Source organism: Colletotrichum truncatum (genome assembly GCF_014235925.2).
Source record: "Colletotrichum truncatum strain CMES1059 chromosome Unknown Contig_0010, whole genome shotgun sequence".
In the NCBI taxonomy this organism is placed as follows: Eukaryota; Fungi; Ascomycota; class Sordariomycetes; order Glomerellales; family Glomerellaceae; genus Colletotrichum; species Colletotrichum truncatum.
This window is the reverse complement of record NW_027222407.1, coordinates 799,095-826,488: the sequence shown is the minus strand read 5'-3', so window position 1 is coordinate 826,488 and position 27,394 is coordinate 799,095. Positions and strand designations below refer to the sequence as shown.

General features: G+C 52.8%; 8 protein-coding genes across 8 annotated transcripts; 5 read left to right on the top strand and 3 right to left on the bottom strand.

The window, feature by feature from the left end:
* Positions 1 to 1,067: 1,067 nt before the first annotated feature.
* On the top strand, positions 1,068 to 2,504 carry CTRU02_213694 (dtdp-glucose -dehydratase; the record flags this gene model as incomplete). Its single annotated transcript, XM_036729971.1, has 4 exons — positions 1,068 to 1,104; positions 1,162 to 1,297; positions 1,351 to 1,886; positions 1,933 to 2,504. 4 exons carry the CDS (start codon positions 1,068 to 1,070, stop codon positions 2,502 to 2,504), a joined length of 1,281 nt encoding a protein of 426 aa, XP_036578232.1.
* A 3,022-nt stretch (positions 2,505 to 5,526) lies between these two features.
* CTRU02_213693 (methyltransferase) lies at positions 5,527 to 6,988 on the top strand (the record flags this gene model as incomplete). The annotated part of the gene is made up of 2 exons (XM_036729972.1): positions 5,527 to 5,891; positions 5,950 to 6,988. 2 exons carry the CDS (start codon positions 5,527 to 5,529, stop codon positions 6,986 to 6,988), a joined length of 1,404 nt encoding a protein of 467 aa, XP_036578233.1.
* A 675-nt stretch (positions 6,989 to 7,663) lies between these two features.
* Positions 7,664 to 10,663, top strand: CTRU02_213692 (pep3 vps18 deep orange family protein; the record flags this gene model as incomplete). Its single annotated transcript, XM_036729973.1, has 3 exons — positions 7,664 to 7,880; positions 7,937 to 10,517; positions 10,579 to 10,663. The coding sequence occupies 3 exons, from the start codon at positions 7,664 to 7,666 to the stop codon at positions 10,661 to 10,663; spliced, it is 2,883 nt and encodes a 960-aa protein (XP_036578234.1).
* Positions 10,664 to 10,868: 205 nt separating this feature from the next.
* CTRU02_213691 (vacuolar ATP synthase 16 kda proteolipid subunit) lies at positions 10,869 to 11,394 on the bottom strand (the record flags this gene model as incomplete). Its single annotated transcript, XM_036729974.1, has 2 exons — positions 10,869 to 11,005; positions 11,088 to 11,394. 2 exons carry the CDS (start codon positions 11,392 to 11,394, stop codon positions 10,869 to 10,871), a joined length of 444 nt encoding a protein of 147 aa, XP_036578235.1.
* A 2,960-nt stretch (positions 11,395 to 14,354) lies between these two features.
* On the top strand, positions 14,355 to 15,809 carry CTRU02_213690 (eukaryotic aspartyl protease; the record flags this gene model as incomplete). The annotated part of the gene is made up of 2 exons (XM_036729975.1): positions 14,355 to 14,546; positions 14,598 to 15,809. The coding sequence occupies 2 exons, from the start codon at positions 14,355 to 14,357 to the stop codon at positions 15,807 to 15,809; spliced, it is 1,404 nt and encodes a 467-aa protein (XP_036578236.1).
* Positions 15,810 to 16,544: 735 nt separating this feature from the next.
* CTRU02_213689 (AIG2 family protein) lies at positions 16,545 to 17,180 on the bottom strand (the record flags this gene model as incomplete). The annotated part of the gene is made up of 1 exon (XM_036729976.1): positions 16,545 to 17,180. The coding sequence occupies one exon, from the start codon at positions 17,178 to 17,180 to the stop codon at positions 16,545 to 16,547; it is 636 nt and encodes a 211-aa protein (XP_036578237.1).
* Positions 17,181 to 22,137: 4,957 nt separating this feature from the next.
* On the top strand, positions 22,138 to 22,374 carry CTRU02_213688 (uncharacterized protein; the record flags this gene model as incomplete). The annotated part of the gene is made up of 1 exon (XM_036729977.1): positions 22,138 to 22,374. One exon carries the CDS (start codon positions 22,138 to 22,140, stop codon positions 22,372 to 22,374), a length of 237 nt encoding a protein of 78 aa, XP_036578238.1.
* A 1,308-nt stretch (positions 22,375 to 23,682) lies between these two features.
* Positions 23,683 to 25,613, bottom strand: CTRU02_213687 (uncharacterized protein; the record flags this gene model as incomplete). Its single annotated transcript, XM_036729978.1, has 2 exons — positions 23,683 to 24,658; positions 24,712 to 25,613. 2 exons carry the CDS (start codon positions 25,611 to 25,613, stop codon positions 23,683 to 23,685), a joined length of 1,878 nt encoding a protein of 625 aa, XP_036578239.1.
* Positions 25,614 to 27,394: the final 1,781 nt, after the last annotated feature.

The window sequence follows — 27,394 nt, the reverse complement described above, 5'->3', positions numbered from 1 at the left end:
TGAAATCCCGTCCCAAATGTAGCCGCAGTCGTAATCGCAAGGAAGCCACCTAGTCGCTTTGCATACGACAGACCTGTTTGTACCTGCCCTGCCTACGCAACCGTATCCGAACAACTCCATTTTACTATCTGCAGCACCAAACCTACACCAAAGGGCGACATCAAAATCATTGCCAAGTACTTCCCACAGCTCGACACGGTACTTTCTGCTCTATATCCATAACTACCCGAGCTGTACCTGTCCTCCTGTTCCGTTGTCCCAATCCAGCTTACGCCAATAATCTCGGCCCTTGTTGATCTATTTGTCCACCATCCAACTCATCTCGGTGCGGTGCGAAGTCTGGCTACACACCATCTCGCGACTGGGCCACCTACCGACGTCGTACTTGCGTACCTTGCCGAACCTACCTGAACTTGGCCTATCAGTGCCGCGTACTTAAAAAAGGTGGCAGGTGTCCGGGCTACCGATTCTTGCCTTCAAAACCCTCCGTGCCACCTATCTCCACGCATGGGCATACCCTCGACAGAACACAAACCATACGAACCAACTGCTGTCAGTGACGGAATAGTCTCAGTCGAGCCTCTTAAATTCTTTTTCATACCATTGCCGCCCTTCCGTTATTCGCAAAGAGTGCAAACCAGCCTGGTTTGCTGAGGTCAGCGGATCCTTTTGGACCTATCCCGTGGACTACCGACCATCGTGGCCCACACCGGACCTCCCTTGCCTCAGTGTGACTTGGGTGGTGTGAGACAGGCCGGGCACAGATCGCCAATGGCCTCGCTCTAGACGTGATAGGGATATCCCATATCTGAGGTAAGATTAATTCCCGACAGGAGCGTGTCTTGTGTGTGGGCATCTGGCTTAAAGTGAGTTTAGGGCCACCTTCATCCTCCCTTGAAAAAAAGGCAGTTCGCTCTGCGTATTTGTACTACAGATCGCCCGAACTGACTCGCAGCTTACCCCGAACCTCAAACCTTCTTCGAGCTTCCGACACCAAAGAGCTTTCGGTTTCCCGCACTCATTGAGCAATCAAAACGAGAGGCAGTATCGACGGTCAAACGGTCAAAATGACTCAACTTAACGGACAGAGCCGGCAGCCAGGCAGTAAGTCTTGTCGTGATACTACGCCAGTTAATGAAATGGCAACTAAGACTTTTCCAGCCTACCTCAACGGCCACCGCAAGTTCTTCGAGGACTTTGGTGTCTGGAAGGAGGCACCTCTCCTAAAGGGAAGCACCAAGTTTGAGCCTCTTCCCGATGTCAAGAACATCATGATTACAGGTGGTGCTGGCTTCATGTAAGTCGCGGTCTTGGCATCGTCCCGATTTGTTGGACTAACAAATGCCTCAGCGCATGCTGGCTGGTTCGCCATCTCACTCTCACTTATCCTGACCACTACAACATCGTGTCCTTTGATAAGCTGGATTACTGCTCCTCCCTCAACAACACTCGTGTCCTGAATGAGAAGAGCAATTTCACCTTCGTCCACGGCGACATCACCAACCCTACGGAAGTCGTCAACTGCTTGAAGAGATACAACATCGATACTATTTTCCACTTTGCCGCCCAGTCCCACGTCGACTTGAGCTTTGGCAACTCATACGGCTTCACACACACCAACGTTTATGGCACTCACGTACTTTTGGAGAGTGCCAAGAGCGTCAATATTAAGCGATTTATTCACATCTCAACGGACGAGGTTTATGGAGAAGTAAACGACGACGATGACGATCTCCTTGAGACGAGCATCCTCGCCCCCACCAATCCCTATGCCGCCAGCAAAGCCGCCGCGGAGATGTTGGTACAATCGTACCAGAAGAGCTTCAAGCTTCCTGTTATTATTGTTCGCAGTAACAACGTCTACGGACCGCACCAATTCCCCGAGAGTAGGTTGCACAATTTAATCTTGAGAATCCTGACTAACATGCGCAGAAATCATTCCGAAGTTCACCTGCCTACTGAACCGGGGCCAGCCCGTTGTGCTCCACGGTGACGGAAGTCCCACTCGGAGGTATCTATTCGCAGGAGACGCTGCCGATGCCTTTGATACCATTCTGCACAAGGGCCAGATGGGCCAGATCTACAATGTGGGCTCCTATGATGAAATCTCCAACATTGATCTCTGCGGTCACCTCCTCAAGGAGATGGGTATCCCTCACAACACCAAGGAAGAGTTCAAGAATTGGGTCAAGTATACCCATGATCGTCCCTTCAACGATCATCGCTACGCTGTTGACGGCACTAAGCTGCGTCAGCTCGGATGGGACCAGAAGACCAGCTTCGCCGAAGGTCTGAAGATCACTGTCAACTGGTACCGCCAGTTCGGTGAGGAATGGTGGGGTGATATCAGCCAGGTTCTGACACCTTTCCCAGTTGTTCAAGGTCTGGACGTGTCTGGAGACCAAGAGCCCATTGGTGACTCGCCTCTTACTCCTGAGAACAAAAAGAGAAAGGCTGTTGAAGGGGTCAACGGCCACGGAAATGGCCATGCCGTTACGGCTTAGGTATCATTAACATGGACTGAGGAGACATGGGCTACAGGCATGAGGGCAGACGACGAAATGCCCGGTTCATTATGATGTAAATCTATAGACTTGCGAAGCCTGTGACTGGGCCACAAGGTTTGCATTGCAATTTGCATGTGATTTTGGCGCTGGAAGGAGGCATATGGACCCTATGGAGTTATTCATTGAGAGTGAATGGACATCATTTCAAACTATCCGATCAATTGACAGTTAGAATGGACTCATTGCACCGACTGCGATCAAAGTCGTCGTCCGGTAGAGAGCTCTTCACAGGTGTGAAGTAGGATGTTTAAAGCGGGATATTCATAGTAGGGTTGCCCACCGTTCAATTGATCGGCTGTAACAGATGTTAATCCGGCATCGAATGGTATATCAGTCGATGAACTGAGGTCGATGAAGAGGTTTGGCAAGGCTAGAGTCGATCTTGCCATGTGAGCCATGACTTCATCTCAACCAAAGACCGTGCAAATGCGGATCTGGCCACCCACACGAACCCCTCCTGGCGGTGCCCGTTCGACCGGGGCGTTTGCAAGCGACGGGGCGTGTAGACTCTAATAATAATGATGATGGGTAACGGTTCCGCTACGAGGCTTTGTTTGGTTCGTGATGCGAGGTCGTGGAGACGCCTCACAACAAATGAGTCCACCTGTATGTATCCCTGCACTGTCATCCCTCTTGCGCCAGTGTTTGTTGTTTCCATGCGAATATCTAATCACAGAAGCGAGGTAGCATTCAAGGTCGTTAGCCGGTAATCGACGAAGGGCTGGCTGCTTGATTTGGTGGAAGAGCTGGCGCTGCTCGGCCTGTATTCGTACTACCAGCGAGCAGTCTGCTGTGCCACACGGAGACTTTTACCTCGTGCTGTGAGGTGTTTCATTGTTTCTTCTTAAGGCATGGCCAGACCACGTTGCTGATCGTCCACACAAATCCAGACCTTCCGAACACCCGGCCGTCCGTTCGGGCCCTCCCCCCTTGTTGATTGCGCGCAGCATAATTACTTTTTCTAATTCCTGCGGCGTAGCATAAGCGGGAAGAGCAAGATGGGGGGGGGGGGGGGGTTAGAAAGGGAACGATGGCAGAAAGGGCCTCGGCCCACGCGGGCGGTATTCGCTTCATTTTGGGAACCATGCAGACGGGTCGTATTCCTACGCAGGAACGGGGTAATATTTTACCAGCGGAGAGACTCGCTCTTTTCTTATTGTTATTGCTCCTGCTGGTGTGTGTGCGCTGTTGGTAACCCTGGCGCGCCTGTCGAATCTGCCTGTGGCTGTATCTCCGCTGATGGAGAGGAAAAGAATGTCAAACCCCGGTATTTGACGCCCGGCGACGCTACTGGAACCCAACAGACAGGGTGCCATTTCTGCAACGGCATTAAAGGCGCGCGCAGTCACACAGCCATTCGCCCCCCGACTCAATCTAGACTTCAAGAACACTTCATATACACATGCAACTACAGATCATTTTGCCCTTCCTCGTGCTGGCTGGGTTGGGTGTGCTGGTGAGGGAGGGCTGGTCATTGAAGTCATTGCTGTTGGTGGTTTGTAGGACTGGTGTTTGTCAGGTAGCGAGTGACTGTGGGCGGGGGTGCACTTGGTTTACCCACACACGGGACCCAGCCACCCCGCCAGCCGGGCCAACCAGAGATGCTGCGGTGGAGACTCCGGGGCCGGGTAGGGAGCAGTTCTGGCTCCCAACGGCGGGGGTGCTTCCCCGTCGTTCGGGGCTTGCTGGAACACTGAAAGCGCATCTCTCACGGGGGGAGACCCTGAACCACTCACTGAACGCGCTGAGGCTAGGCCCTGGCCCTGCCTTGGGAAATGGAATGAGGATTTCATCGTGCATAGGGGAGCTGCATCAGACTGCAGTAGCTTTTTATCCCGTTGCGTCCGCTTGCAAAGAATCGAATCAGCATCCCCTCTCGTCTGTTCTCTCATGCAGTTGAGAGGCCCAGACGCGAGGGGGTGATGCTGCAAGCATTGCATGTGTTGGGCCCTTTTGGAAGATTACTTGGTGTTGGTTATGGTGGTACTGACAGCTTCTTGTTTGTTTGTTTTTTGTCGTTTTTGCACATGTCCTGGACGCTGCAGATTGACCTTGCATATTGGCGACCTTGTTTGCGCAGAACAAAAGCAGAGCTAACCCAGCATTTGGAAAATGATACCTCATGTCTACGCTCTCTCCCCCTCCCTTCCCTTTCCCCCCTTAAGAGGCCGTTTATTGACATGGGCATCATTCATCTCCTTTTTTGAAATATCCTCATCAGCCAGTCAGATTTCCGAAGTAGCCCGACGATCTCCACGGCAGAGTCACGGCCTCTGCCGCCTTTGGCACCTTTACGCATCACGGTCCAACACCCGAAAAGCCAAAAGGGACCCTTGAAGGCCCTCTCTCTCCACATACAAACCCCGTCCGTTACTCCTAATCCATTCACTAGTTCCCACATCCTATCCCAGCACCTGTCAGGATCCTGCGCCGCATGTTCGTACATTGGCCACCATCAGTCACCACACTAGGACGTCTCCCCCGAAGCAGCCATTCCTCTTCAGTTCCAATCCTACCCGATTGACAAGTCGTCGCCTGATTATCCTCAAAACGGGCCCCGATTCTCTCTAGATCTTGTCCCTCTCAACTGTATTCTTCTTCTCCTACCGCACCCGTTCATTTTGCTTCTTCTTTGTTCATCGACGCCATCCGCACAAAGCTTCCTTTCGCTCGTTGTCCACCCACCGAACTAGCCGACGGCTCATATTTCGACTCGTCCAAAACTAGAAATCATCTGCAGTCCTGTCCCTTCTAGGAGTTCGGCGAACCCACCCGCCCCTTTATTCCGTTAAAAAAAAAACCACCACCGACGCCTGGCCGTCCATCCGCCCGCTTGCACATACCCCTCTGCCTCCTCCTCGTGGGCCATGACATGACTTTCCGGGGCCGCCGACACTTTTGACTGCGATAGGATCTCGACCCGCGGGTGGCACAGACACACGGGTATCGGCCGCCGCCCATGGCCAAGAAGCGGCGCACCAAGAAGCGGAAGGGAACCAGAACACGACAAGACCCCGCCCAGGGCGCATCTTCCAGCATGTCGACAACGGACGAACTTGCCTCGCACTCGAGCGACGGCCTATCGAGCGGCTTGCGCGAGAGCGAGAGTGCTGCCACCGAGATGACAAGTATTATGGGCACCGAAGAGACGTCGCAGGGTGGTCTCGAGGCCGACGACGACTGGAATTCGCAGGAGGAAGAACTGATGGAGGCCGAAGATGACGATGACAACTTTTCCGTGTTCGCGCCCAGTCACTATCCCCGACCGAGCGAGTCGCATAGGTCCGAGATGCCCTATAGTATGATGCAGAATCATCAAGACATGTAAGTGGAACCTGTCTCAAGAGACTTTCTGAAGAACGCCCGGCTGACTGAACTGTAGGTCATCGACGCGGTCTTTCATGGAGCGAGAATTAGATTACCAGTGGGAGAACGGCCGTCGGTATTGTGGCCCGCACTACCATCTCCCCAACGACGAGTGGGAAATGTGCCGCATGAGCTTGATTCACCGAGTTTACCTACACGTTTTCGATGGCAAGTTGAGCACGGTGCCATTGGACAGCCCTCAGAGGATACTGGACATCGGCACGGGCATCGGCGAGTGGGCGATAGGCATGGCGGACGAGTACCCCAACTGCGAGGTCATTGGCACGGATATTTCCGCCATTGCGCCCACGTCAATACCGATGAACTGCTTCTTCGAGGTCGACGATGCTGAGCTGGAGTGGGAGCGCGAACTCAACTCGTTCGACCTTGTGCATTTCCGACATATGATGGCATCTTTTACGGACTGGAGCTTCATCTACAAAGAGGCATTCAAAGTCATCCGTCCCGGCGGTTGGATTGAGCTGTTGGATTGGGATGACCAGCAAGGTTTCAAGAAGTTTTTGTCGGAATTCCCCCCAACATCCGAGATCCACGAACTGGCAAGAGACGTTACGATCGCGGGCACCAAGTCGGGCCGGGCACGCGGTGTCGCGCACATGAACCCAAAGCTGTTGACTGATGCCGGATTTACGGACATCAAGTTGACGGAGCACATGATTCCAATCAACGTGGAGGCAAACGAAGGCAAGCTATGGCTGATTGCATGCATTGACGGACTGGAGGCCGAGTGCCTGAGGCCGTTGACGAAGTACATGGGCTGGGAGCCAGACCGGGTCAAGACCGCATGCCATAATGTCGCCAAGGAGCTGGCCCGCCTGGCAAGGGACCCTGTCAAATCCCATGGACTCATTATCAAGGCCCGTGTATTGGTCGGAAGGAAGCCACCTGGCGTGGTGACGCCGCAGCCGCCGAGGGTGTTCCAAAGGTCCTTTGACGATGCGTCAGAAACGGACGATACAGCCAGAGAGGATAACCACAGCCGACACAAGGGCGAGGATAATCCCCGTGAGCCAAGGGCGGATATTGAAAGCTGAGTCTGGAAAAAGATAGGAGGAGCAGTTTTGGTGAAGTAATTCTCTCTCGCCGAGTGACGAGCAACTCGGCAGAGCACGATTTATTCTGATGTCTTGCATATATCGCATCTCATGCTGGCTGATGATGGCCGCTTATATCAGCGATTCTATCTAGCATATTTTTTTTTTCTTTTCTTTTCTTTTCACGTATCATATTCCCCTTGGGTTGGGCTGGCTCAGGCGGGCTAAAAAAAGCATCACGGCGGTCAACTGGACCTTCTGTCGACAGACCGATGGCGCATTATGAGACCTTGGCAACTCATGTCAGGCATCATGTCAGATTAGCTAGTCAATGGATGAACAATATTAGCCGATGTCTGTCTCACTTTAGAAATCCCACTGTCTTGGGACGTAAAGCCGAATGTTTGCCTCAAACTCGACGACACTGACGCTTCAGGCACATATGGAGCTCGGCCGGGCGTGGTAGGTACGTACCACAGCTATCAAGTTACAGTGGGGGCCGACGAGCTCCTTGTCTATGTCATCCTCCACTAACCAACAGCGACGGATCGGCATCAACACCAGCCTCCGACGAGCTGCATTCCATGCGCATTTGCAGCGGGCGACCTCGCCAGCACTCGTGACAAAGCCCAACCCGAGCGACGATGACTGCATGAACGCGCTCTGTATCCGATCATGGCTCTCAATCCGTCTGACGGCTTCGCCGCCGGCAACGCGGTGCTCGACCTGGAAGATGCCGCGTTGCCCATGTTCATTGTCGAGCGAGTTCAACTGCAGTTCTCCATCGCTGCCGATTTCGTTGCCGCCCAGGTCGCGAACAACGTCCTTGTCCTGGCTCTTTCCAACGGTCGCATCCTGCGTATAGATCTGAACAGGCCTGAGGACATTGATGGTGAGTCGCCAATGGCGTGCGTGTGCTCGTAGGCGGCTGGCTGATTTCCACAACAGACATCGACCTGCCCAAGAAACCCGCAGAAATCGGCGTCATCCGCCGTATGTTTCTCGACCCTACAGCCTCTCATCTCCTAATCTGCACGGCGCTCGGCGAGAACTATTATCTTCACTCCCAGCATAAGCACCCGAAAACCCTCGCCCGCCTCCGCGGCGTCTCAATCGAGAGTGTTGCCTGGAACCCCTCACTCCCGACGGCCTCGACCCGCGAGATCCTTCTCGGCGCCTCCGACGGCAATATTTACGAGGCCTTTATCGAAACAACCTCAGAGTTCTACAAAAAAGACATTAAGCTCAAGAATCTACACAAGTTGCCTGATGGGCCGATTACAGGCTTGTGGGCGGACACGCTTCCGGGTCGGCCAGACATGCGCCGGGTGCTGATTGCGACGCATAGCCGGCTCTTCCACCTAGCTGGAAAGGTTGGCAGTGGCCACGAAAGTGGAGGTTCAATTTACACGAAGCTCTTCGAGTCGGAGCAGCCTACAATTCACGAGCTGTCGCGCTCGTCCGCCACAGCAGCTTCGGCGCTGGTGGTCTCGCCCGACCCTCCCGACCAGAATCCATACGAGAACGAAGCACATGAGAGAGCCTATGCTTGGCTGTCCGCACAAGGAGTTTTCCACGGGCAACTTGCTTCGAGTGCAGAAGGCAGCAAGATTTTTAGCGAATCAAGCATGCTGCCAAGATCACAGCTCGGCTTGTCTGACGGGCCAGGCAAACGCAACAACGCAGGGGATTATATCGAAGCGATAGCGCTGACGCAATGGCATATTGTCAGCCTCATTGGTGGCCGCGTGGTCGCCACGAATCGTTTGACTGGGGAAGTGGTCTATGACCAAATTGTTTTGGAGCCTGGGCAAAAGGCAGTGAGCCTGAGTGTTGACTTACAAAAGAATACATTTTGGTTGTTCACCGGCCAAGAAATCTTTGAGGTCGTCGTTAACGACGAGGACCGAAATATCTGGCAGATTATGCTCAGACTGCAACAGTTCGACTCGGCTCTGCAGCACGCTAAAACACCCGTTCAGAGGGAAACCGTGGCCACGTCATACGGCGACTATCTCGTCAAAAAGAAGCAGTACATGGAGGCGGCAGCAGTATACGGCCGGAGCAACAAGCCGTTCGAAGAGGTAGCGCTGACCTTTATCGACAATGCCGAGCCCGATGCTTTACGGAAATACCTTTTGGCCAAGTTGGCTACTCTGAAGAAGGCTGCTATAATGCAGAGGATCATGATTGCTAGTTGGTTGGTAGAGATTTTTATGGCGAAGCTCAACTCGTTGGACGACACAATTATCACACAGGCCGAGTTGGCGGATGGGCTAAACCCAGCACAGTCAAAGGAGCAGCTGCAAGCTGTCCAGGGCGAGTTCCAAGAGTTCGTCAACAAGTACAAGTCCGATCTCGACCGACGGACAGTATACGATGTCATTAGCAGCCACGGCCGCGAGCAGGAGCTGCTGCATTTTGCCAACGCTGTCAACGACTACAACTACGTTCTTTCGTACTGGGTCCAGCGTGAGAGGTGGGACGAGGTGCTGAAGGTGCTGAAGAAGCAGACCGACCCAGAGGTGTTCTACAGGTACAGCACCGTTCTTTTGACACACGTCGCTTCGGACCTGGTTGAGATACTTATGCGCCATTCGGACCTGAAGCCTCGGAAGTTGATTCCGGCGCTGCTTGAGTACAACCGCAACTTTGAGGGTAGCTTGCTGCAGAATCAGGCTATTCGGTACCTCCAGTACGTTATCAACCAGCTCAATTCGAAGGATTCCGCAGTACACAACACACTTATCTCCATATACGCATCACACAATTCCAAGGATGAGGCAGGCCTGTTGTCGTATCTCGAGTCGCAGGGGGTTGAGCCAAGCTACGACCCGGACTTTGCTCTCCGTTTGTGCATTCAGCACCACAGGACGCTTTCCTGCGTTCACATCTACACCAGCATGGGCCAGTACCTGCAGGCCGTCGACTTGGCTCTGTCGCACAACGAAGTAGACTTGGCATCGGTCATTGCAGATCGGCCCATGAATGACTCACCTCTGCGGAAGAAGCTGTGGCTCGCTGTAGCCCGCAAGGTGATTTCGCAGTCAAACGGCATCAAGACGGCCATCGACTTCCTCAAGCGATGTGAGCTGCTCAAGATCGAGGACCTTATTCCCTTCTTCCCTGATTTCGTGGTCATCGACGACTTCAAGGAGGAGATTTGCACGGCGCTAGAGGACTACAGCCGCAACATTGACACGCTGAAGAAGGAGATGGACGAATCTTCTCAGACGGCGACTAATATCAAGATCGATATTGCTGCGCTGGACCACCGATATGCAATTGTCGAGCCGGGCGAGAAGTGCTATGTTTGCGGGTTGCCACTACTCAGCCGGCAATTTTTCGTATTCCCTTGTCAGCACTCGTTCCATTCCGATTGTCTGGGCAAGAGGGTGCTTGAACAGGCTGGCGTGGGCACGGGTAAGAGAATCCGCGAGCTTCAAGTTCAAATTAGCAAGGGACTGGTCAGCGGGACCAAGCGGGAGGCCATGATTACAGAGTTGGATTCGTTGGTGGCGTCTGCGTGGTAAGTTTTTGTCTTGACTTTATCGACCTTTTTTTATAATTTCTTTTCTAACGATCTGTAGTATTCTTTGCAGCGAATTCGCCATCAAGAGGATCAATGAGCCGTTTGTTACGCCGCAGGATAACCTGAATGAATGGAAGATTTAGATGGGGCCTATTAGATGCATATCTTTTGTACATGTACGGTACCCTTGCATGAGCAGGCGCGGAATGGCTGCAATACCCGGCGTTAATTCAGTTCCATTAGTCCATGAAAATCCGCATGTTTCAGGCCGTTATCCTCGGCCTCCTGAAACGCTATTATTTGTGTGCGAGGGCTAGAATTCGTGTAGTCCGACGTACTGTCGATCCCTCAAATTGCGCAATTGGAGACTGCATTCGACACCAACATAATGCCAATGATGGTGCCGTAGAGACCCAGGACCTCAGCAAAAATGAGAATAAGAATCATGCCGACGTAGAGACGGGGCTGCTGGGTGCTGGCCCTCACTAGGGTGCATTAACAACCAGACCTCGACCCATGGCACAGCTCGAGACAACATAGCAAGTGAAGAAGAGCGAGGAGACTTACCTCCCGAATCCCCAATGACACCGATGGCGAAGCCAGCAGCGAGACCGCACAAACCGACACTGAGACCGGCAGCCAGGAAGAGGAAGCCGTTATGCAAGGCCAGTCCTTGTTTATTGAGCTGACCGGAGATGATGACGGCGACGACGAGACCGTAAATAGAGAGGATCTGCGCCATGATGGGGCAGATGATGTTTTGCATCAGGCGTTCCGGACGGAGGACGCCGCAGTGGAAGATGGCGGAGGAGGATTTGGCCGTGCCGTAGGCGGCGCCGAAGACGGTGAAGATGATGGCCACCGCGCACCCCATGGCTCCGAAGAAGGACTGCGGAGGGTGAGCCGGGTTTTCATGGCACACGGCTACGCAGCGCTAGACACATTTTGGAGAGGGGTTTGCTTACGGAGTAGGCCGGGCTGGAGGAAGAGGTCAGCATAGTTTGGTCAGGAGGGGCCCCATGTGGGATCTATCAGGTCGCGTACCAGAGATCTAAAGAGATGTAGTCGACGTCCATCTTGGCGGCTGTGCTGCAAAATGCAGTGGGATTCACGACGGGCAGTCGACAGAGGGTAATCTGATTGATCTGATAGGGGAGTGAGGAACGGCACAGGTTGCCTTTTTTTCGCGGCTGTGCTTGTCACGTCACATACTTTATATCTACGCTTACGGGGAGGCCTTCAGCCAGAGCTGCGGTGCTCGGGTTGGCTGCCTAAACGCACGCGCAGCGAGGCTGTCATTCGTGCCATTTCTGTTCATTCTTTACTGCTACGTAGTGTATGTTGCTGGAGGATTCATCCTGTGGCGGCCAATCAAGGCTGCATAGCACCTCTTGGCTCTTGTACTCTAGTCCAACAACAGGCGCAGATTGTACAGCGGCGTAATCCACGTCCGAATATTATGTAGGTGACAAGTTCAGCCGTCGGGCGAGTGCAACGCGTGGCTTACATGTCTTGGAGTGATGCTGTGATTGGTTCGCGGCGACGACGATGAGGAAGGAACGATCAGTTCCTGGTTTCCGTGATTCGGGTTCGGGAGAGGTTAATCCGGCCAACTACTGGGTCACGTGAATTGATGACTTGTTCGGACAAGAGCAGATGCACGGACCAAGTGGATGGAGAAATTCCTTAATCGAATCCGTTGCGAAAGGTTCCTTTTTTGGAAGATCTTCCTGTCAGACAACCCCCGTACCTTCAAGGGGGGGCAGCAAACACAATCGTTTGACGAGTCAGGAGTCTGCACGACCTGCGAGGATACTTATTCGGTGTGTTGTGCGTTGCGGGGGTCATCAGCTTCAAGTCGAATATTTGTGAATCATTCCTCGGATTTTGTCCACTTTGTTTGGTCATGAAAATACGACAACACGAGGAACAGAAATTATAGCCAAGCCCGTCGCCTCGTCATCGCTAGATCGCAGCGCACTAGGTATCTGACTGGATCCCTCTATACCTCTTCTAGCGCCGGGAGTTGGGGCACACTGGGGCCCGGACGACGCCACATCCCGGCCGTCGGATCTCGGCATCAATGATGAGGGGGGTTTGGATGAAGGTAGTCTGGTGGATGACGACTGGCCTGTTGTCCTGTTCTTCCTAATTACTCTTTTCCCCCTTTCAGTTCTTCTTCGTCTTCGGTGCTTCCGGGCTGCGTGTGCGTGGCAAGCCGCAACAGACGACGGACACCGGCTCTGTCGGCTTGCGATTAACACGCACACAGCTTCATTGCGCAATCAACGAGCAAGAAAAATGCCACCTTTTCCGACGTCCGGGGCCGCGAACGGGGTTCTGCGCAGCCATTTAGGTGACGCTGGTGCGGCTCTGGCGGCATCAACCTGTAAGCGTGTGACACCAAATTTGGGTGCTTACATGCTTTTTCCCATCGTTGGTGGTCGTCGCCGTTCGTCAGTGTCAATGGCTGAGCTAGATATTGACAGGCCGCCCCCGCCTGCTTAGGACCCGGAGTCTACAGCACAGCAGAAGCCGCAGCAAGCGAGTGCTCGCTGGCGCCCTCTGCGCTGGTGCCGTTGGTTCCAGAGATGTCTGATGTTCTGCGTAGTCGTGTCAGATACTGCTTGGGGGGTCCCCCCATCGTGCTCTCGTTTCATCATCCCTGCCATCTGCAACCTCACGCCCGCACAAGCAACATAGACAACAGTATTCTCGCTCTCTCTCTCCCTCTCTCCTTATTGCAGATTTCTGCACTTGGAAGCACTGCAGAATTGCTCTCCTGCCCAGCCCGTGGCCTCCCACTTCACAGCGTCCACGCGTCTGCTCCGCCTGACATGCAGACTAGCTTCCGTTGCCAACGTCCCCCGATGGCCCCGGCCGCACGAACCCCAAAGGGGATAACTCAGTACTTTGAAAAAGTTGACGCTGGGGTCGTCCCAGTTATCTTAGCTGGAGCCTCTCGGGCTTTCCCCCTGCTTGCCCTGCCTCTCTGCACTAATTCGCTGCTCCGTCCGGCAAAATACTGCCCTCCCAATAGAGAGGTTTTCTTTAAGCTGGTGTCACGGTGTAAGCGTGACTAAGGTGGACGCCTCCGCTCAGTCTTCAACTGCTGTGGCTTCACAACCATTCCCGGCATCGTCCCAACATACACGACCCCGGACCCTGCCTGCGCACCGTCCGATGCCCCGCTGAGCATGACGACGATGGACAATTCTGCGACTAAGTGAGACCTTTTAGACAAGATGCTGCGCTTGGCAGTGTCAGCTCTCGCCTTTTCGCATGGCCCGCGCTGTTGCTATTCCAAGAACTGGGCCCCGAATTTTAACTTTGATACATAGGGGAACTGCATCTCATGTCCCAGTTGCACCATCCTTCTCGTCCAACCTTCTTCTGTTCTACCGACCTTACTAACGGTACTCAATCCTCATCGGTGGCGATCACTAAAATTCCCCGGATCGCCGGATTTCCCCCTGCTTATGCAGTGCCTTTCCTTCCGCTCTCTTAGTCTGGGTCGGTGACAGTTCGCCCCCCAAAAAGACCAAGCCTCCATCATCACAAGCAGCTCCGCCACCATTGTGGGTGACGAATCCTCTCCCCACCGCCGTGTGCCGGTCCGCGACCGAATCGAAAGCCGAACATTGCATTTGCAACTTCCTTTTTACTGTCTTAGTGCCGCCGTCAATGACTTCATAGTACGACAGAAAACCCGTCATCCTTTTTCCCACTTTGCTATATACTGGCCGGCCCACCCCTGTGTAGGTCAGGCAATCTGGACCTTCGTGTTCAAATCAGCCCTACGAAAAGAAAACGTATACAACATAAAGGGAAAAGATGAGGTCAACAACATTAATCGCCCTAGCGGCCTCGTTGCTATCGACGGAGGGACTCGTTTTGAGGAAGAATGAATTAGATGCGCCCAAGGTGGTTGGCCTAGATTTGCACAGAACGACGATACCCTACAACCGCAACAAGAAGGATATGCTCAGAAAGCGAGGGACGGTGCAAGCCACATTGGACAACTTGGTAGGTCTACTTCCGCTTGGTGATGTAGATGTCGGTCACTGACAGGCTCAGGAAACACTCTACTTTGTTAATGGTTCCCTCGGAACACCCGCGCAACCGATGAGATTTCACCTAGACACTGGCAGCAGCGACCTCTGGGTCAACTCCGCCAGCTCCAACCTATGCAAGGGACAAAACGCACCATGCGCAGTATCCGGCACCTACAGCGCCAACTCTTCCTCGACATACAACTACGTGGGCAGCTGGTTTAACATCTCATACGTCGACGGATCCGGCGCCTCGGGCGACTACGCGACCGACACCTTCTCCATCGGCAAGTCAACTCTTACCGACTTCCAGTTCGGTATCGGCTACACGAGCTCTTCCGCGCAGGGAATCTTGGGTGTGGGCTACAGGGTCAACGAAGTGCAAGTCGGACGCGCTGGTCTTCAGCCCTACGACAACCTACCTGCCAAGATGGTGGCACAGGGGCTCATCAAATCCAATGCTTACAGCTTGTACTTGAACGATCTCAGCGCCAGCACGGGCAGCATTCTTTTCGGAGGCGTCGACACGGATCACTACGTGGGCGAGCTCAAGACGATTCCCGTTCAGAAGCAGTCCAATGTCTTTTCCGAGTTTCTCATCACCCTCACGAAAGTGACGCTGGGCTCCAAGACGCTAAGCGAGAATATGGCGCTTGCCGTCCTCCTCGACTCTGGATCTTCGCTGACATACCTCCCCGATGACCTGGTAACGACCATTTTCTCCATGGTGGGCGCTGTCTACCAGCAAGACGAGGGTGTCGCTTTCATCCCGTGCTCTGCTGCTAATTCCGGCAACATGACCTTTACCTTCTCGGACCCCGTTATCACGGTACCCATGGACGAGCTGGTCATGGATTTGGTTCCCATCACCGGCAAGCGCATCTCCTTCTCTAACGGCGTTGAGGCCTGCCTATTTGGCATTGCCCCCGCCGGCGACGGCACAAACGTTCTGGGCGACACCTTCTTGAGATCCGCCTACGTCGTCTACGACCTGGACAACAACGAGATCTCGCTTGCCCAGACAAAGTACAACGCCACGAGCTCGAACGTGTTAGAGATCGGCAAGGGCAGCGGCTCGGTTCCGTCCGCCGTTGCCGTCGCCAACCCCGTTGCTGCTACTGCCGGAATTGCCCGTGGCGGCGGCAGTGCCAGCGCGGCGCCCTCACTAGGCCCCATGGCCGCATCACTCTTCGCAGCAGGCGCTGCATTTATCACTGGTTCCAGCCTACTGTTTTGATCATTTCAGGATTTAATGGGTTTACGATTATACATTAGCATTGCATTGCGACGGCGTTGGAATTCACTACAAAAATGGAGGGCATAGCTGAGCATCAGCATGGCGTTTACTTTTCCTATTTCTTTCTTTTCCAAGAGGAGGGGAGCGTGAATTACTTGCGCAGCACTCAGCGGGCATAGCGCCGAAAGACGACGAAGAAGAAGGTGAAACGGACACAGCTGCCAGTTTAGATACCTAGAGCCAACATAATTGGCTAATTCAGAAGATTTTTCTTATCCCAGTTCAGTTCGCCATTCTCCATGAACCCCTGTTCATGATCTGCTTCTATTCTTGGTTCTACGCGTTTCCACTCTAACTGTTTCTGCAGTGCAGTTCTTCGTCTGATGATGGCCGAGACCCCTCCAGAAAGCGGGTTAGCCCCAAACGGGATCCGGTTCCAGCTGCTGTCTCGCGTTCGGTGGAGGGCTCACCCCTGGAGGAAGGTCTCGGTCTGCATGGGCTCGTGGTGAGCGCCAAGAGGTCGTATGTTTCCAGAGCGTCGTTTGCACGTTTGAGCATCATGTCCATGTGTTTAATTCGGAGTATGAGTAGGGGGGGGGGTTCGGTCTTTTTTTGGCGTGCTCACGATTTGAGCAGTTTCTACATTATGGAGCAGAAAGATCGAGACCCGACCGGATGGTCAGCGTCCGATTCATGCCCTCCTGCATTTGTTCCCCACGACAACCGGTACAACTCTCAAGCGTTGCTCAGAAAGGGATCCTCGATGGCACCCGCATCGACGATGGGGGCATTTGACGCTGGTATCCACTTCCGGATGACCTCGTCCACGTACGATGCGGGCAGACCGAAGCGGGACGACGCCTCCTGGACGCCGCGGTTCATGCGGTCGATGTATTCGGGGTAAGGCGTTGACGGGGTCTGTCTGGCTCCGTCGATGTAGATGAGTGCGTTGACCGTTTTCTTTTCCTTGGGGAGCGGGGGTGCTGCTGCTGCCGTGGTGGGATCTGCAGCGGATTCCGACGCGTGCGGGGCAGCCGGCTCCGGTGCGGACTCGAAGTCGGCGACAGCCGACAAATCGACGGCGAGAGTTTGCTTCTGGTAGGCGTGGGGTACGCCTTCGCATCTGTCTAGCGCGGCCTCGTCTTCGGGTGGTAGAGTGTAGACGACGCCGTAGACGCCCGGGTCGGTGGGGTCGGCGGGGCCCGGACTCGGGACGATGTTGGCGTAGTGTCGGTCGTTGATGATGAAGTTGTACCCCGGGAGGTGAGCGAGACCGATCGGTTCGGAAGACGGACAGCGGAGGGCCATTTGGGTTGGGGAAAGGTTGGAGCCGTAGGCGAAGTAGAGCCGGGGGACTGGGGGTTCGGACATGATGGTTGGCGGTTGTGGTTAGGATTGATGGGTGTGGTGAGGCTAGGAAAAGACGTCAATGGGTGTTGATGACCAGGGCATGGGTGTGATTTTCATAGTTTGAATTTCCTGGTCCAGTAGAGTGAATCAAGTACTGTACTGTGAGGTGAAGGTGGATAGGGAGAAGTTTATGTCAGACGCCTGCAGATGGTTGATGAGCTCATGCGGGGCGCATGCTGACTTTCAACGTTTGTAAGCAGTCCACAGGCGCATAGCCAGGCAGCATTGGAAGCATCTGAGCTCTTTCAACAGTTATCGTCCCGTTCTTTCTCTTTAGGTGGCATGCTTTTGCAGTTTGAATTTAAGAATTGAATTTGCGGAAGACGTGTTTGAAATCCGATGAGGCAAAATTTCACGAGGGCTAAGGACCATTCGTGGATAAAAAAGCTCATCTCTTTCAAGCTGCGTTTATAGCAATACGGTGATGACATGAACGGCTTTCATGTACAACATGACAATTGAAAGGCTTGCTAGGCAGATGAGTTATTCTTCTCAGCTGGTTTGAATGCTCAACACCCTCCAACCATCCATGCATCTCAGTCTTTGCAGCTTGGCATATCCATTGTTTGTCGCTGAAAAAAACATATAAATGAACAAGTATTGGTTACCTCTGCAAAATGGCGTCCGAAACCGACTAATCTCATTGGAAATGAAACAGTTAAATGCATTATGGTTCTCTGATTTCTTAAACAGAATTCGTCGATGGCAAGCAACTATTGACCTCAAAACGTAACAAACCTATCAAAATCGCTTTTCTAGGGCTCAATGAATTTTAAGGGTATCGGTTTTTAGGTTATACTATGAAATTGTCGACAACCAACGGAGAAACCTGTGAAAGCCCGCCAGTCCGCCATTGCTATATGAAGGCACATGGTTGACTACATACCAACCGGGCTTCCTTCACCTTCTCTAGGAGTTTCAAAATAATCAATCGAAGGATTTCGGGTAGAAAAACATTGCAGCTAAGAAATTTCATATTGATCCAAAAGACAAGGGTAATCTGACGTCGACAACATACATACAGCTTCTTTCTCGCCCAGACATACAACATCGACTCAACAATGGTTGGCGACTTCCAGTACATTCAAGTACTGTTTAGAGACGGTTTAATCTGCTGGGAAGTTAGGTCGGCGATTCCGTGTATAGAAAAATCATCTCCATTGGCGTCCTGTCACGTTTTGGTGGCTGAGCCCTTCACACCACACATTACCTCCGTCAATCTATCGCATCACCGTGCTGGATTAACTCGGTCCAGAGAGCTGCATAAAATAAAATAAAAATAAGTAAAAAAAAGGTGCTCGTACCTCTTCATCTCGTAACATCGTTGAGCCTGGCACTGCTGGCTTGGGAAACTGGCTATCCATGAATCTTTGCCTGTATACAAGGGGTTGTGAAAAGGGGGCGTAAGCCTGGACAAATTAGATTGCAGGAACGTAAGAATATGAGCCGGAGAAGCTCGTGGATATTGCACCGGCACATCAATTATCATCAGGAAGACCTATGGCACAGCTCATCACGGACCCCGACAGCACATTTTGTTTGCCACGCTAATTTCACACAATCGTCCGCTTCCAGGTTAAGTTCGTATCAAATTTCACTCGTCGTCTCTGGCAGCCTGATTCGGCCAAAACAGACAAAATTAACACAACATTAGCGCACGAAAGCTTGACCTTTAGCATGAGCCCCTAGAGCGAATTATGCCCCACAGCCGGCTCGTCCCAGGTGCGTCTGCCACACCCCGGGACAAGGGGGGGACTCATTGGCGGCAGACGTCAATCGAACCCCCCTGTCGTCGGCCGTTGATGACTTCCCCACTTTCCGTAGTAGGCAATACGCCACCGCCCGGCGCGGATTCTTGGCGCTTCCCTCCGGCCGTGGGTACGTCACACTTAGCTTGGACTGGCCCTTTTCTGGATAAGCCTCATTGAATAAGCACGAAGATAGTGTTGATAAGTGCAGCCAGCTTACGACCCCCTATTGCTTGTCTCCCATGTCAATCAATCTTACGTTACAACGTGCCTGGGTTTGCATTTACTTGATTCATGTTCAACGAGAGATACTGATGTCTTCGCTGCGGGTCACCACCAAATGCTTACACCCCTTCAATTTCTAGGGGCTCGAGGCCTGGTCTATGTCAATCCAAGGCTAGTTCGACATACGGTACATTGACGACACCGGCGTTTTCGCAACTTAACAAATTGACCCTTCCTGTGCAAAACGCATTTATAACCCAATTTCGCGCGGAAAGAGCTAGAGTTAAATTTGGTGCGGTCATTTCAGAATGGAATTTAGGTCAAAGAAACCCGGGTTATGTGTTCCATGATACGAGGGGAGGAGGCCTAGCTTGGTGGACCGATATGAGGTTGCCAATGAACCCTTACTATAGAGGAGGACCCGACCAACGTTGCCTAAGTAACAGATTAGAAGCTATCTGCTTGACTTCACATAGTTCACAAGAAACTAGAGGTTTTTCATCTTTTCTGTGTAATTTATTAGATTTGACTCAACTTGCTCGGTGGCATTAGTTCGAGTGTTAATATTACACTTTTTTCATGGCTTCCCGACAGAATATGGGAGACTCATGCTTCGTCTGCTCATGTTCACAAAACGGTCGTCAAACTAACGACCTACAATACTTTGATCTGCACTGATTTAAGTGGAAGCAATACTTTGGCCTTTGATAGTTGACTTACTCCCGGATACATGTCTCGGTGGACTCGTGTGAAAGGATTACCGGCTTCAAGTTTTGATGTTGCTGTTATGTTCTAGTCCCCTATTCATTAAGGAGTTCAGAATCACGCTGTGCTGCGGTTTCCATGTGCTTCTTAAAATGCTTGCCGTCATCGTTATCTTAGAACCATCACAAGATTGAGCCAGAAGATGTCAACGGTAAATCAATAACCGCAACCTGGCATACGAAAGCGTTGGAGGCCTTGATCTGATGTATAGCCCTGATGTCATGTTGCTTCCGATCCCAACACCCTATCGCATAACACTACGTCGGCTGCGTAAGGTAACCTCCAATATATCTTGGATCCCTTGAATTGCATAATCCTTCATGCGTTGGATGTGGCCCCGACTGATGCGTTCCTATGGCCATGAACTGAGCTGCTGTTTCCTCCGATAGGGCTCTCGCAGTGAGTCAGGCAGGGGCAATAGCTGGCGACCTGGGTCCATTCTCATCAGAGCCACTGAACCATGAATAACAGTTCTCGTCTTGGTTGAGTCATTGTCAAAATGTGCCTTCGGCGACATTGTCGGCGATTTTTGATTCCTCCACCAAACACGTGGCGCAGCGACGGCAGCAACGCGGACAAAAAACCCTCTAAGAGATCGTACCAAGCAGGCTTCTAAGGATTCTGAGGAAGGAATTTTCATCTTGTTAGGCGGTAGAAGTGTGTTTAGCCAGATGTGTTGGATACATGGCGATGATGATGATTCCTAAGCATAACACCCAATGGGAGAGATGCAGATGGCCGTCCTAGAAGCTCAGTTAGTACGTCGTGGTGGTAGACCAGGATCCCAGCCATCAACAACACAACTGTCTTGAGTGAGGGGAGAAGACTGGTGTTGTACGTTGGAAGGTGGATCGTGCCAATGGGAATGCGTGGGTAGCGAAAATGTGTCTGCCTAGAATTTCGAGCAGGGGTTCGGCCCTGAAACGGCAGCTGGGCCTCCTACCTGCATTTCGAGGATCCCGCAACGGAATGACTTCCGCGAGCTAGGAGTGATTTGTACGAGATTCGGGGCAATCATTATGGTTAGTGAGTAGACTGTACGGCCGTAAAGGCGGGATGTTAGCCCGAGAATACCTCTGGCCTCCCCGGACCGGGGAGATAAACCCCACTTGTAGGCGGGCGAGGAGGAATAGGCAACGTCGTGGGTAGAGTTCGGGAAGCGGGGTGCCTTTCGGGACTGGCCGAGAATACATAGACAGCTTGATGATATTTGTCGTGTTCGGCTACATATATGCCCGAGTATTCCTGTCGAAGGAGGGAATGTTCCTTGGCGCAAGTCACCTTCGCCGTCGAGTTGCATGCATGATGGTGTGATGTGGCGAGCCTAAAACGTCAGTAATAAAGTATACGAGACCAGATCCACCAGAAGAAGAGGTCTGGGCTGGCGGGTGTATGTAGGTCGACGTGTTGAGCGACAGCCGCGCGTCTAACATTGACATATCGGCCGCCTTCCCGGATTGGTAACTAAACTCCAAAATCCGTAGCACAAAAGTAATGACAGATCGCCTCAATAATTTAGTGTAACATCTCAGATGATTGCAGCTTATAAAAAGTACATCTTCCAGACATCTCGATTCTGCTTCTAACAATAGCTCTAGGCAGGCACACCCTAGAGTGCTCCAAGGCATCGCCCACCATTTGCTTGTGCATGCCTAGTTCTAACCTGCAACGATGTTCAGGAAATGCTTCCGGAAATGGCAGCTGAACATCCCGTATTCTAAATGGCACGAGACCACGCCGAGAACAGGGGCAATTGCAAACGTTCAGAATGGGCAAGTATTATCAGTCATGATGTTGTTGGTTCCATCGCTAGCGCCAGTACACCGGCAGCATATCTACATCCCGCATGCATGAGGAGCCAAGACAAGCGAGGCGCAGTCATCTCGTGGCTAGGTTGAATATGCAAGTCCAATAAGGCTACTAGTGTAATTAACAAGAATCGATCTTTGGAAACTCTACTTGAAAGTCTTTTGTTGTTGTGGTTTGCCTTGCAATGCACGTATACAGACATCACAGTGAGAACTAGCAGAGTGACTTTGGCGGTCTAGACCAACAGCAACTACACAACTACCTAAACCCTTCCACTTTGAAGGAACTGGTCTATCAACCTGCAAAACTCTTTGTAGTTCCATTGCGCAAGTCTCTGCGATCATACAAGCCCGCTACATCAGGACGAGAACATGTGGGAACAGATGATCGCCGTCCCGACAAATGAACCCCATCCCATCCCACCGCACGATCCTTCGAGGCCCAGCATCGCCATGAGGAAGCTGTCTTGGCTCTTCTCTTCCCTCTTCCCCTACAACGGCTTCCTCTTCGGGGACCCACCAGAGAACCGACCACCCCAGGCCATATGGGCCGCAGGAGCCGGGGGTTCGAACCGTACCCGCAGAGACGCAGAGCGGTCTGCCAACTGATTACCGGGCCCTCGGGGCGTGGCGGGAAGGGCCACTGACCAGCGCTTATAACCGCACCGGGGGTGAAGCATACCTCCCATGAGCTCCCCCGCCCTGTCTTTCCCCCCACCAAATTCGCCTAACACCCATGGAGCAAAGGACAGCAGCTCTGACCCCCAAATCTCTCTGGTCTCTCCTTCTTTTTCGTTAAACTTTGCGACTTCTGGCAAGACTTTGAATCCTCTAATCTGGGGGTTTTTTATTTTGAGCAAGATATAACATTAGATGCCGTATTCGCCAACCATTTCCTTCGGAGTGGTTGTGGTTGGTTGCCCGATTCTAACCACACACCGCATCTGATTCGTCAGTAGCCATCATGACGAGTAGCCATCACCACCTCTCTCCAAACGTCCAATTAAAGTTGCCTGCTTGCGAAATCCAGACAGCCCAAACCATGGAACCACCATCTTGTCCCCTTTCTCCCTTTTCTCTCCCTCACACACCCTCTCTCTCGCATAGTGAATGATTTTGCTGCACGGAGATGAGACACAACAATACCTGCGACTGCCATTTCTCATACTATGGGTAACAACATTGCAGTGGGCGGACATCTATAACATGAGGCGGGGGGGATAAGGGGTAAAAGTAGTTGTTCCCACTGAAATCAATGGTAGCGATATAGATAGTCCGGACAGCCACCGACCTCCAAAAAAAAAAAAGAAAAAAAAGTCACAAACACTCAAGGCAGCGACATTTCGACTGCCAGCTTTGTCGAACCTGGCTTGATAAGCGGCTTTTTGTTCGTCTTTTCTTCATGCCGGGACCCCATGTCCGGTTTTGGAGGAACACGACCGACGGATGTCGGGGGTTGCAACCTTATAGGGCCCGCACAGACATTGACAGGGCCGGACATGCATTAGTGAACCCCTCAGGGGGAGGTAGTAGGTACGGTAGGTAGGCAGAGGGGGAGGGGGAGGGGGTGTGTGGGCTGGCTGCAGCATGCCTGCCGCCCTGCCAGAACGCGGCGCGAATTCCCAGATTATGCACCCATTTGGCGGCACAGTTCGAACCGCTGTCTTTTTTCGACATGGAACCTTCCTCCTGGATAGTCTAGACTTTGCACGGAAAGAGTACCCATTACACGTGTCATCATATATTCTTCCCCATTTCATTATTCTACTTTGCAAGGAGAGAGAAACCTGTGCTGTGAAACGCCTGGAGAACGCCGTCCTGTATGCCCGGATTCCCTTCCCCCTTCCCGTAACCCCCTGACGCCACATCAGGGCTCGTAGCCACTTTTGACACCCCATATGCTGTGTACATGTTGGTTTAGACGTATGCCAAATCCAACAGGGGTACCCCGTACGCATGCTCTCTCAGGAGATCTTTGAGGAGAACCCGCTCGTCTTGCTGTCTGAGGCGCATGCCTCTCGCATCTAGGAGTCTGCATAGAGCAAGATCTTGTTCGGGGAGGAGGTCGACGTGCTCTGGTTCAGGACCGACGAGCATCGAAAGACACTGTCCGTAGCAGCCGCGGTCGAATACGATACCCATCGTGACCAAGTCCATCTCGCAGAGCTTCGAGACTACGGATCCCACCAGACACACCCATATCATTATCGGCCGGAGAGCGTCTGTGTGAGGCAGACCATCGTTGTCTTCATCGTCGTCGTCATCATCTTCCCAGGGTCGTCCCTTTCGTGACTGTCGTTCTTGTAGTTTCTGTACGATCTTGCGTACCGAGGCGGAAAGGAGGTTTAGGGGTACCGCGTGAGACATCGGGTTGCGCGGCTCGTCTGGGACCAGAATCTCGAGGTAAACGAGCGCAGCAGTACGCAGCGCTGGCTCCAGGAGGTTGTCTGCTGGGGATGGAATGGGCTTTATCGTGTGCAGGTTTCGTACCATGGCCGCCGCGACCGCGTCTGAGCTGCCCAGGTCCGCGGCGGTGGTTAGCTCATCGGGCTCTCCAAGTGTGGTGTTTTCGCAGTCGGAGCGTAGAGGCCCGGAGCACCAGACAAGCTGGTACTCGCACCATAGCCACTCCTCAATGAAGGCCTCGGGATGAAGCAACACCTCCCTGTTGGGGCTCACAAAAGCCATCCGCAGGATACCGGCAAAAAGAGATGCGGATGCGATTGCATTAACGAGATACAGCTGCATTCTGCAAGGGGTAAGAACTGCGGATACTTCTTCGACGATTCGTGAGCGCAGCTGGTAAGGCAACGCGTTCGTTGGAGCCTCAAAAAACCTGGGATAGTCGAGATATGGCAGGAGACCTAGGTGGGCAGCCCCTTGCACGTCGGCCCTGCAACTGAGGCGTCAGTAAAAGTTTCACTCCATGCGCGGACGATCACTTGCCTTCTGATTTTGTTCAGGAGATAGCCCCATTCCCTCTTCATGCCCCCCTCTAGTTCGATAAGCTGCTTGAGACCCTTCATATGGAGATGCCAGTGATCGTATCTCCCCACGTTCCATCCCGTCATGGCCATCGAGGCCACACACTCGAGGATTCCCTGATCGAATTCCCTCTTCATCGTGCGGTCCGACAGCCTGCCGTTGACGAGGCTGCAGACCTTGGAAACGTAGTACAGAAGTTCGGGAGATGCCCACTCGCCTCTGAGGAACGTCTCGGCGTTGCTCGCCGTCATGATGACGCAGCTGAGGCTGGTATCGCTGGATTTGAGTTTCTCCAGAAACGCAGAACTACGAACGGGGTTGTGCTCCAGGATCTGCTCGTACGGGTACATCTTTGTCGGGACGATTCTGAGATAGAGGTGGACGAGACGCTGTTCGTTCTCAGACAGTTTCCCCATCCACGAGTTCAGCCAGGGAATAGGGCTTCGGGGTATGCGAGAAGCCTCATCGAATCTGGCAGGATAGAATACGTCATTCTCGGGAGACCCTCTCGTGGAAGACTCCCAGGAGAAGACGGACTCCTGGGGCTCTTTTGGCGACCTCCCCCTTCGTTCTCGAGGCTCTGTGTCGTGTTGTGAACCTTGTGCCGAGCCCTTGCCGTGTTTCGATCCGCCCTTCCGCGGCTCTTTCGGCTGGCCGACAAACTTCATCCGCCGCTCTAGCGGCCGGGAGAGGTCCGCAGAGTTGGCACCGTTCGGATTCGAGGCGTCGTCTGAAGCGGCGGAGGTATTGATAAACTGGATGCCCTGGTGTTTTGTCTTGCAGACTTGCAGTCCCCTCCGCATCGAGACAAGATTCCCATTAAGGACAGTTGCGTTGAAGTGGTCCATGTTGGTAACAAACATTGAAAAACTGCATGCAGTTGGACAGCTGCCGAAACTCTCTTTGATCTCTTTACGCCAAACGGCTCTCTACACGGCTTCTATCACGACGGGTACAAACATCTCTTTATGGCATCACTTCCCAAATGGATGTGAACACACTTACAGAGTAGAATACGCTCGACCAATGAGGAGGAGAACCCAAGACAGAGTGAAGGACATAGTGCATGTAACGGCCGAAGGGCTGGCGGCTATACCCGGAATGGAAAAGTTTCCTCTTCCGGCCCCGTGCGGAGGATTTCCTGGTAAAAAAGATTCTTGCACTTACGGGATGCATGGTTGTGTGCGGGGAGGTTGAAGTCGTTTTTGTCGAACCACGCATCGTGTTTGTATGGGGAGTTTATCGATTGATGTTTTCAGAATGCTGCTGCCTGCTCGACGTCTCCCAACCCTAGTTTGCGGTTTCCCAGTGTGGACCAGGGTCAAACTTGATGCCCCGGCCGGTTTCTGCGAGCCGGGGTTCTAGAGCCGTCAACACGAAGTTGAGCCATTTACCATGTACTAGTATTCTGTAGTACAGGCCCCCCCTATCGCCAGGGTTCCCGATGCAGTGAGAATCTAATCGTCCCTGGTCACGAGATTTGCTTAGGGCACGTCGGGCGTTTGGGCATAGCAAGAGGCGCAATGTATCTTATTGCCGACTTGGCTCGGCGGTCGGCCAGTTTGCTGGCGGAACTTCCACCACACGGCATTGGTACTCCACATCCCGTCTTTCGTCATGAAGTTTCGTCTCTTATTTCCAAATCGGCATGGTGGCCGGTCAATCAGTTGACGGAAGCCATTCCGTTCGGTGCCAGCATTCCCCACAACTCGCTATCATGAATTGGTGATTCGTGCGTGGGTGGCTGGAGCAATGACGAATGTCGACTATGTAGGCGATAGGGCTCCTGAGATGGAAATTCCGTATTTGCAAGCGCGCAGCCGCATGCATCGTCGAGGGGTGCTCCTCGCCTCGCCACGATCTCCGTCACTACTATGGCTTGCGTCTGTCTGAAAGTTGTTTGTTCTGAAGAGGGCACGCTTCCTCGGGCCCGGGTACACGAGCCAACCCGGCCCCGCTACGGTATTGCGTCGATAGTATTGGAGATGTAGATGGGCCAGATGTCTGTCTTGTGGGTGGGTATAAAGCGTCTTGTCTCTTGGTCGAAACTTGTGCTGCACAGGTGATCTGTCGAATTGAGTTTATTGTCCTTGAACGTGGACCCTGCGTCCGCCTGCTCACTCCGGACGACCAATGAGGGTGAATCCTCTTGGGCTGCTGCTGCCAACAATCGAACAGGCGAGAGTTCCCGGTATCTGGCTAACGATGCCGAGACACGGTGCAACTGTCAGGGGAACAGCCTTGTGGGCCCGACCATGGATGTCTCTAGGCAGCGAAGATTGACCCCGGGCGATTAAGTGTCATTGGGAGGGTTACTACGGCAGTCCACAAGGACCACCGGATAAGAATTGTATTTCATTTACACTTAACCCCCCCGAAATGCTGTCCACTTCTCGGTCAAGCAGCAGAGAAAGAAGTTTAGATTTTGTGGTGGTAGACTGTTAGTTACGACTGCTGGTGTTTGCGTGGTTGTTTGGGAATACGGTGGAGGCTACTCATTGTTAGGATCTATTCAGTATTATAAGTTTGCTTAGCCAGATAAGACCATCAAGTACATACCAGGAGCTAATCAACAGTGTCCGAAATGCGGCAGACTCCAAGTGCTTAATTCGATTGACAGCTTACCCCTACCGTGACCATAGTT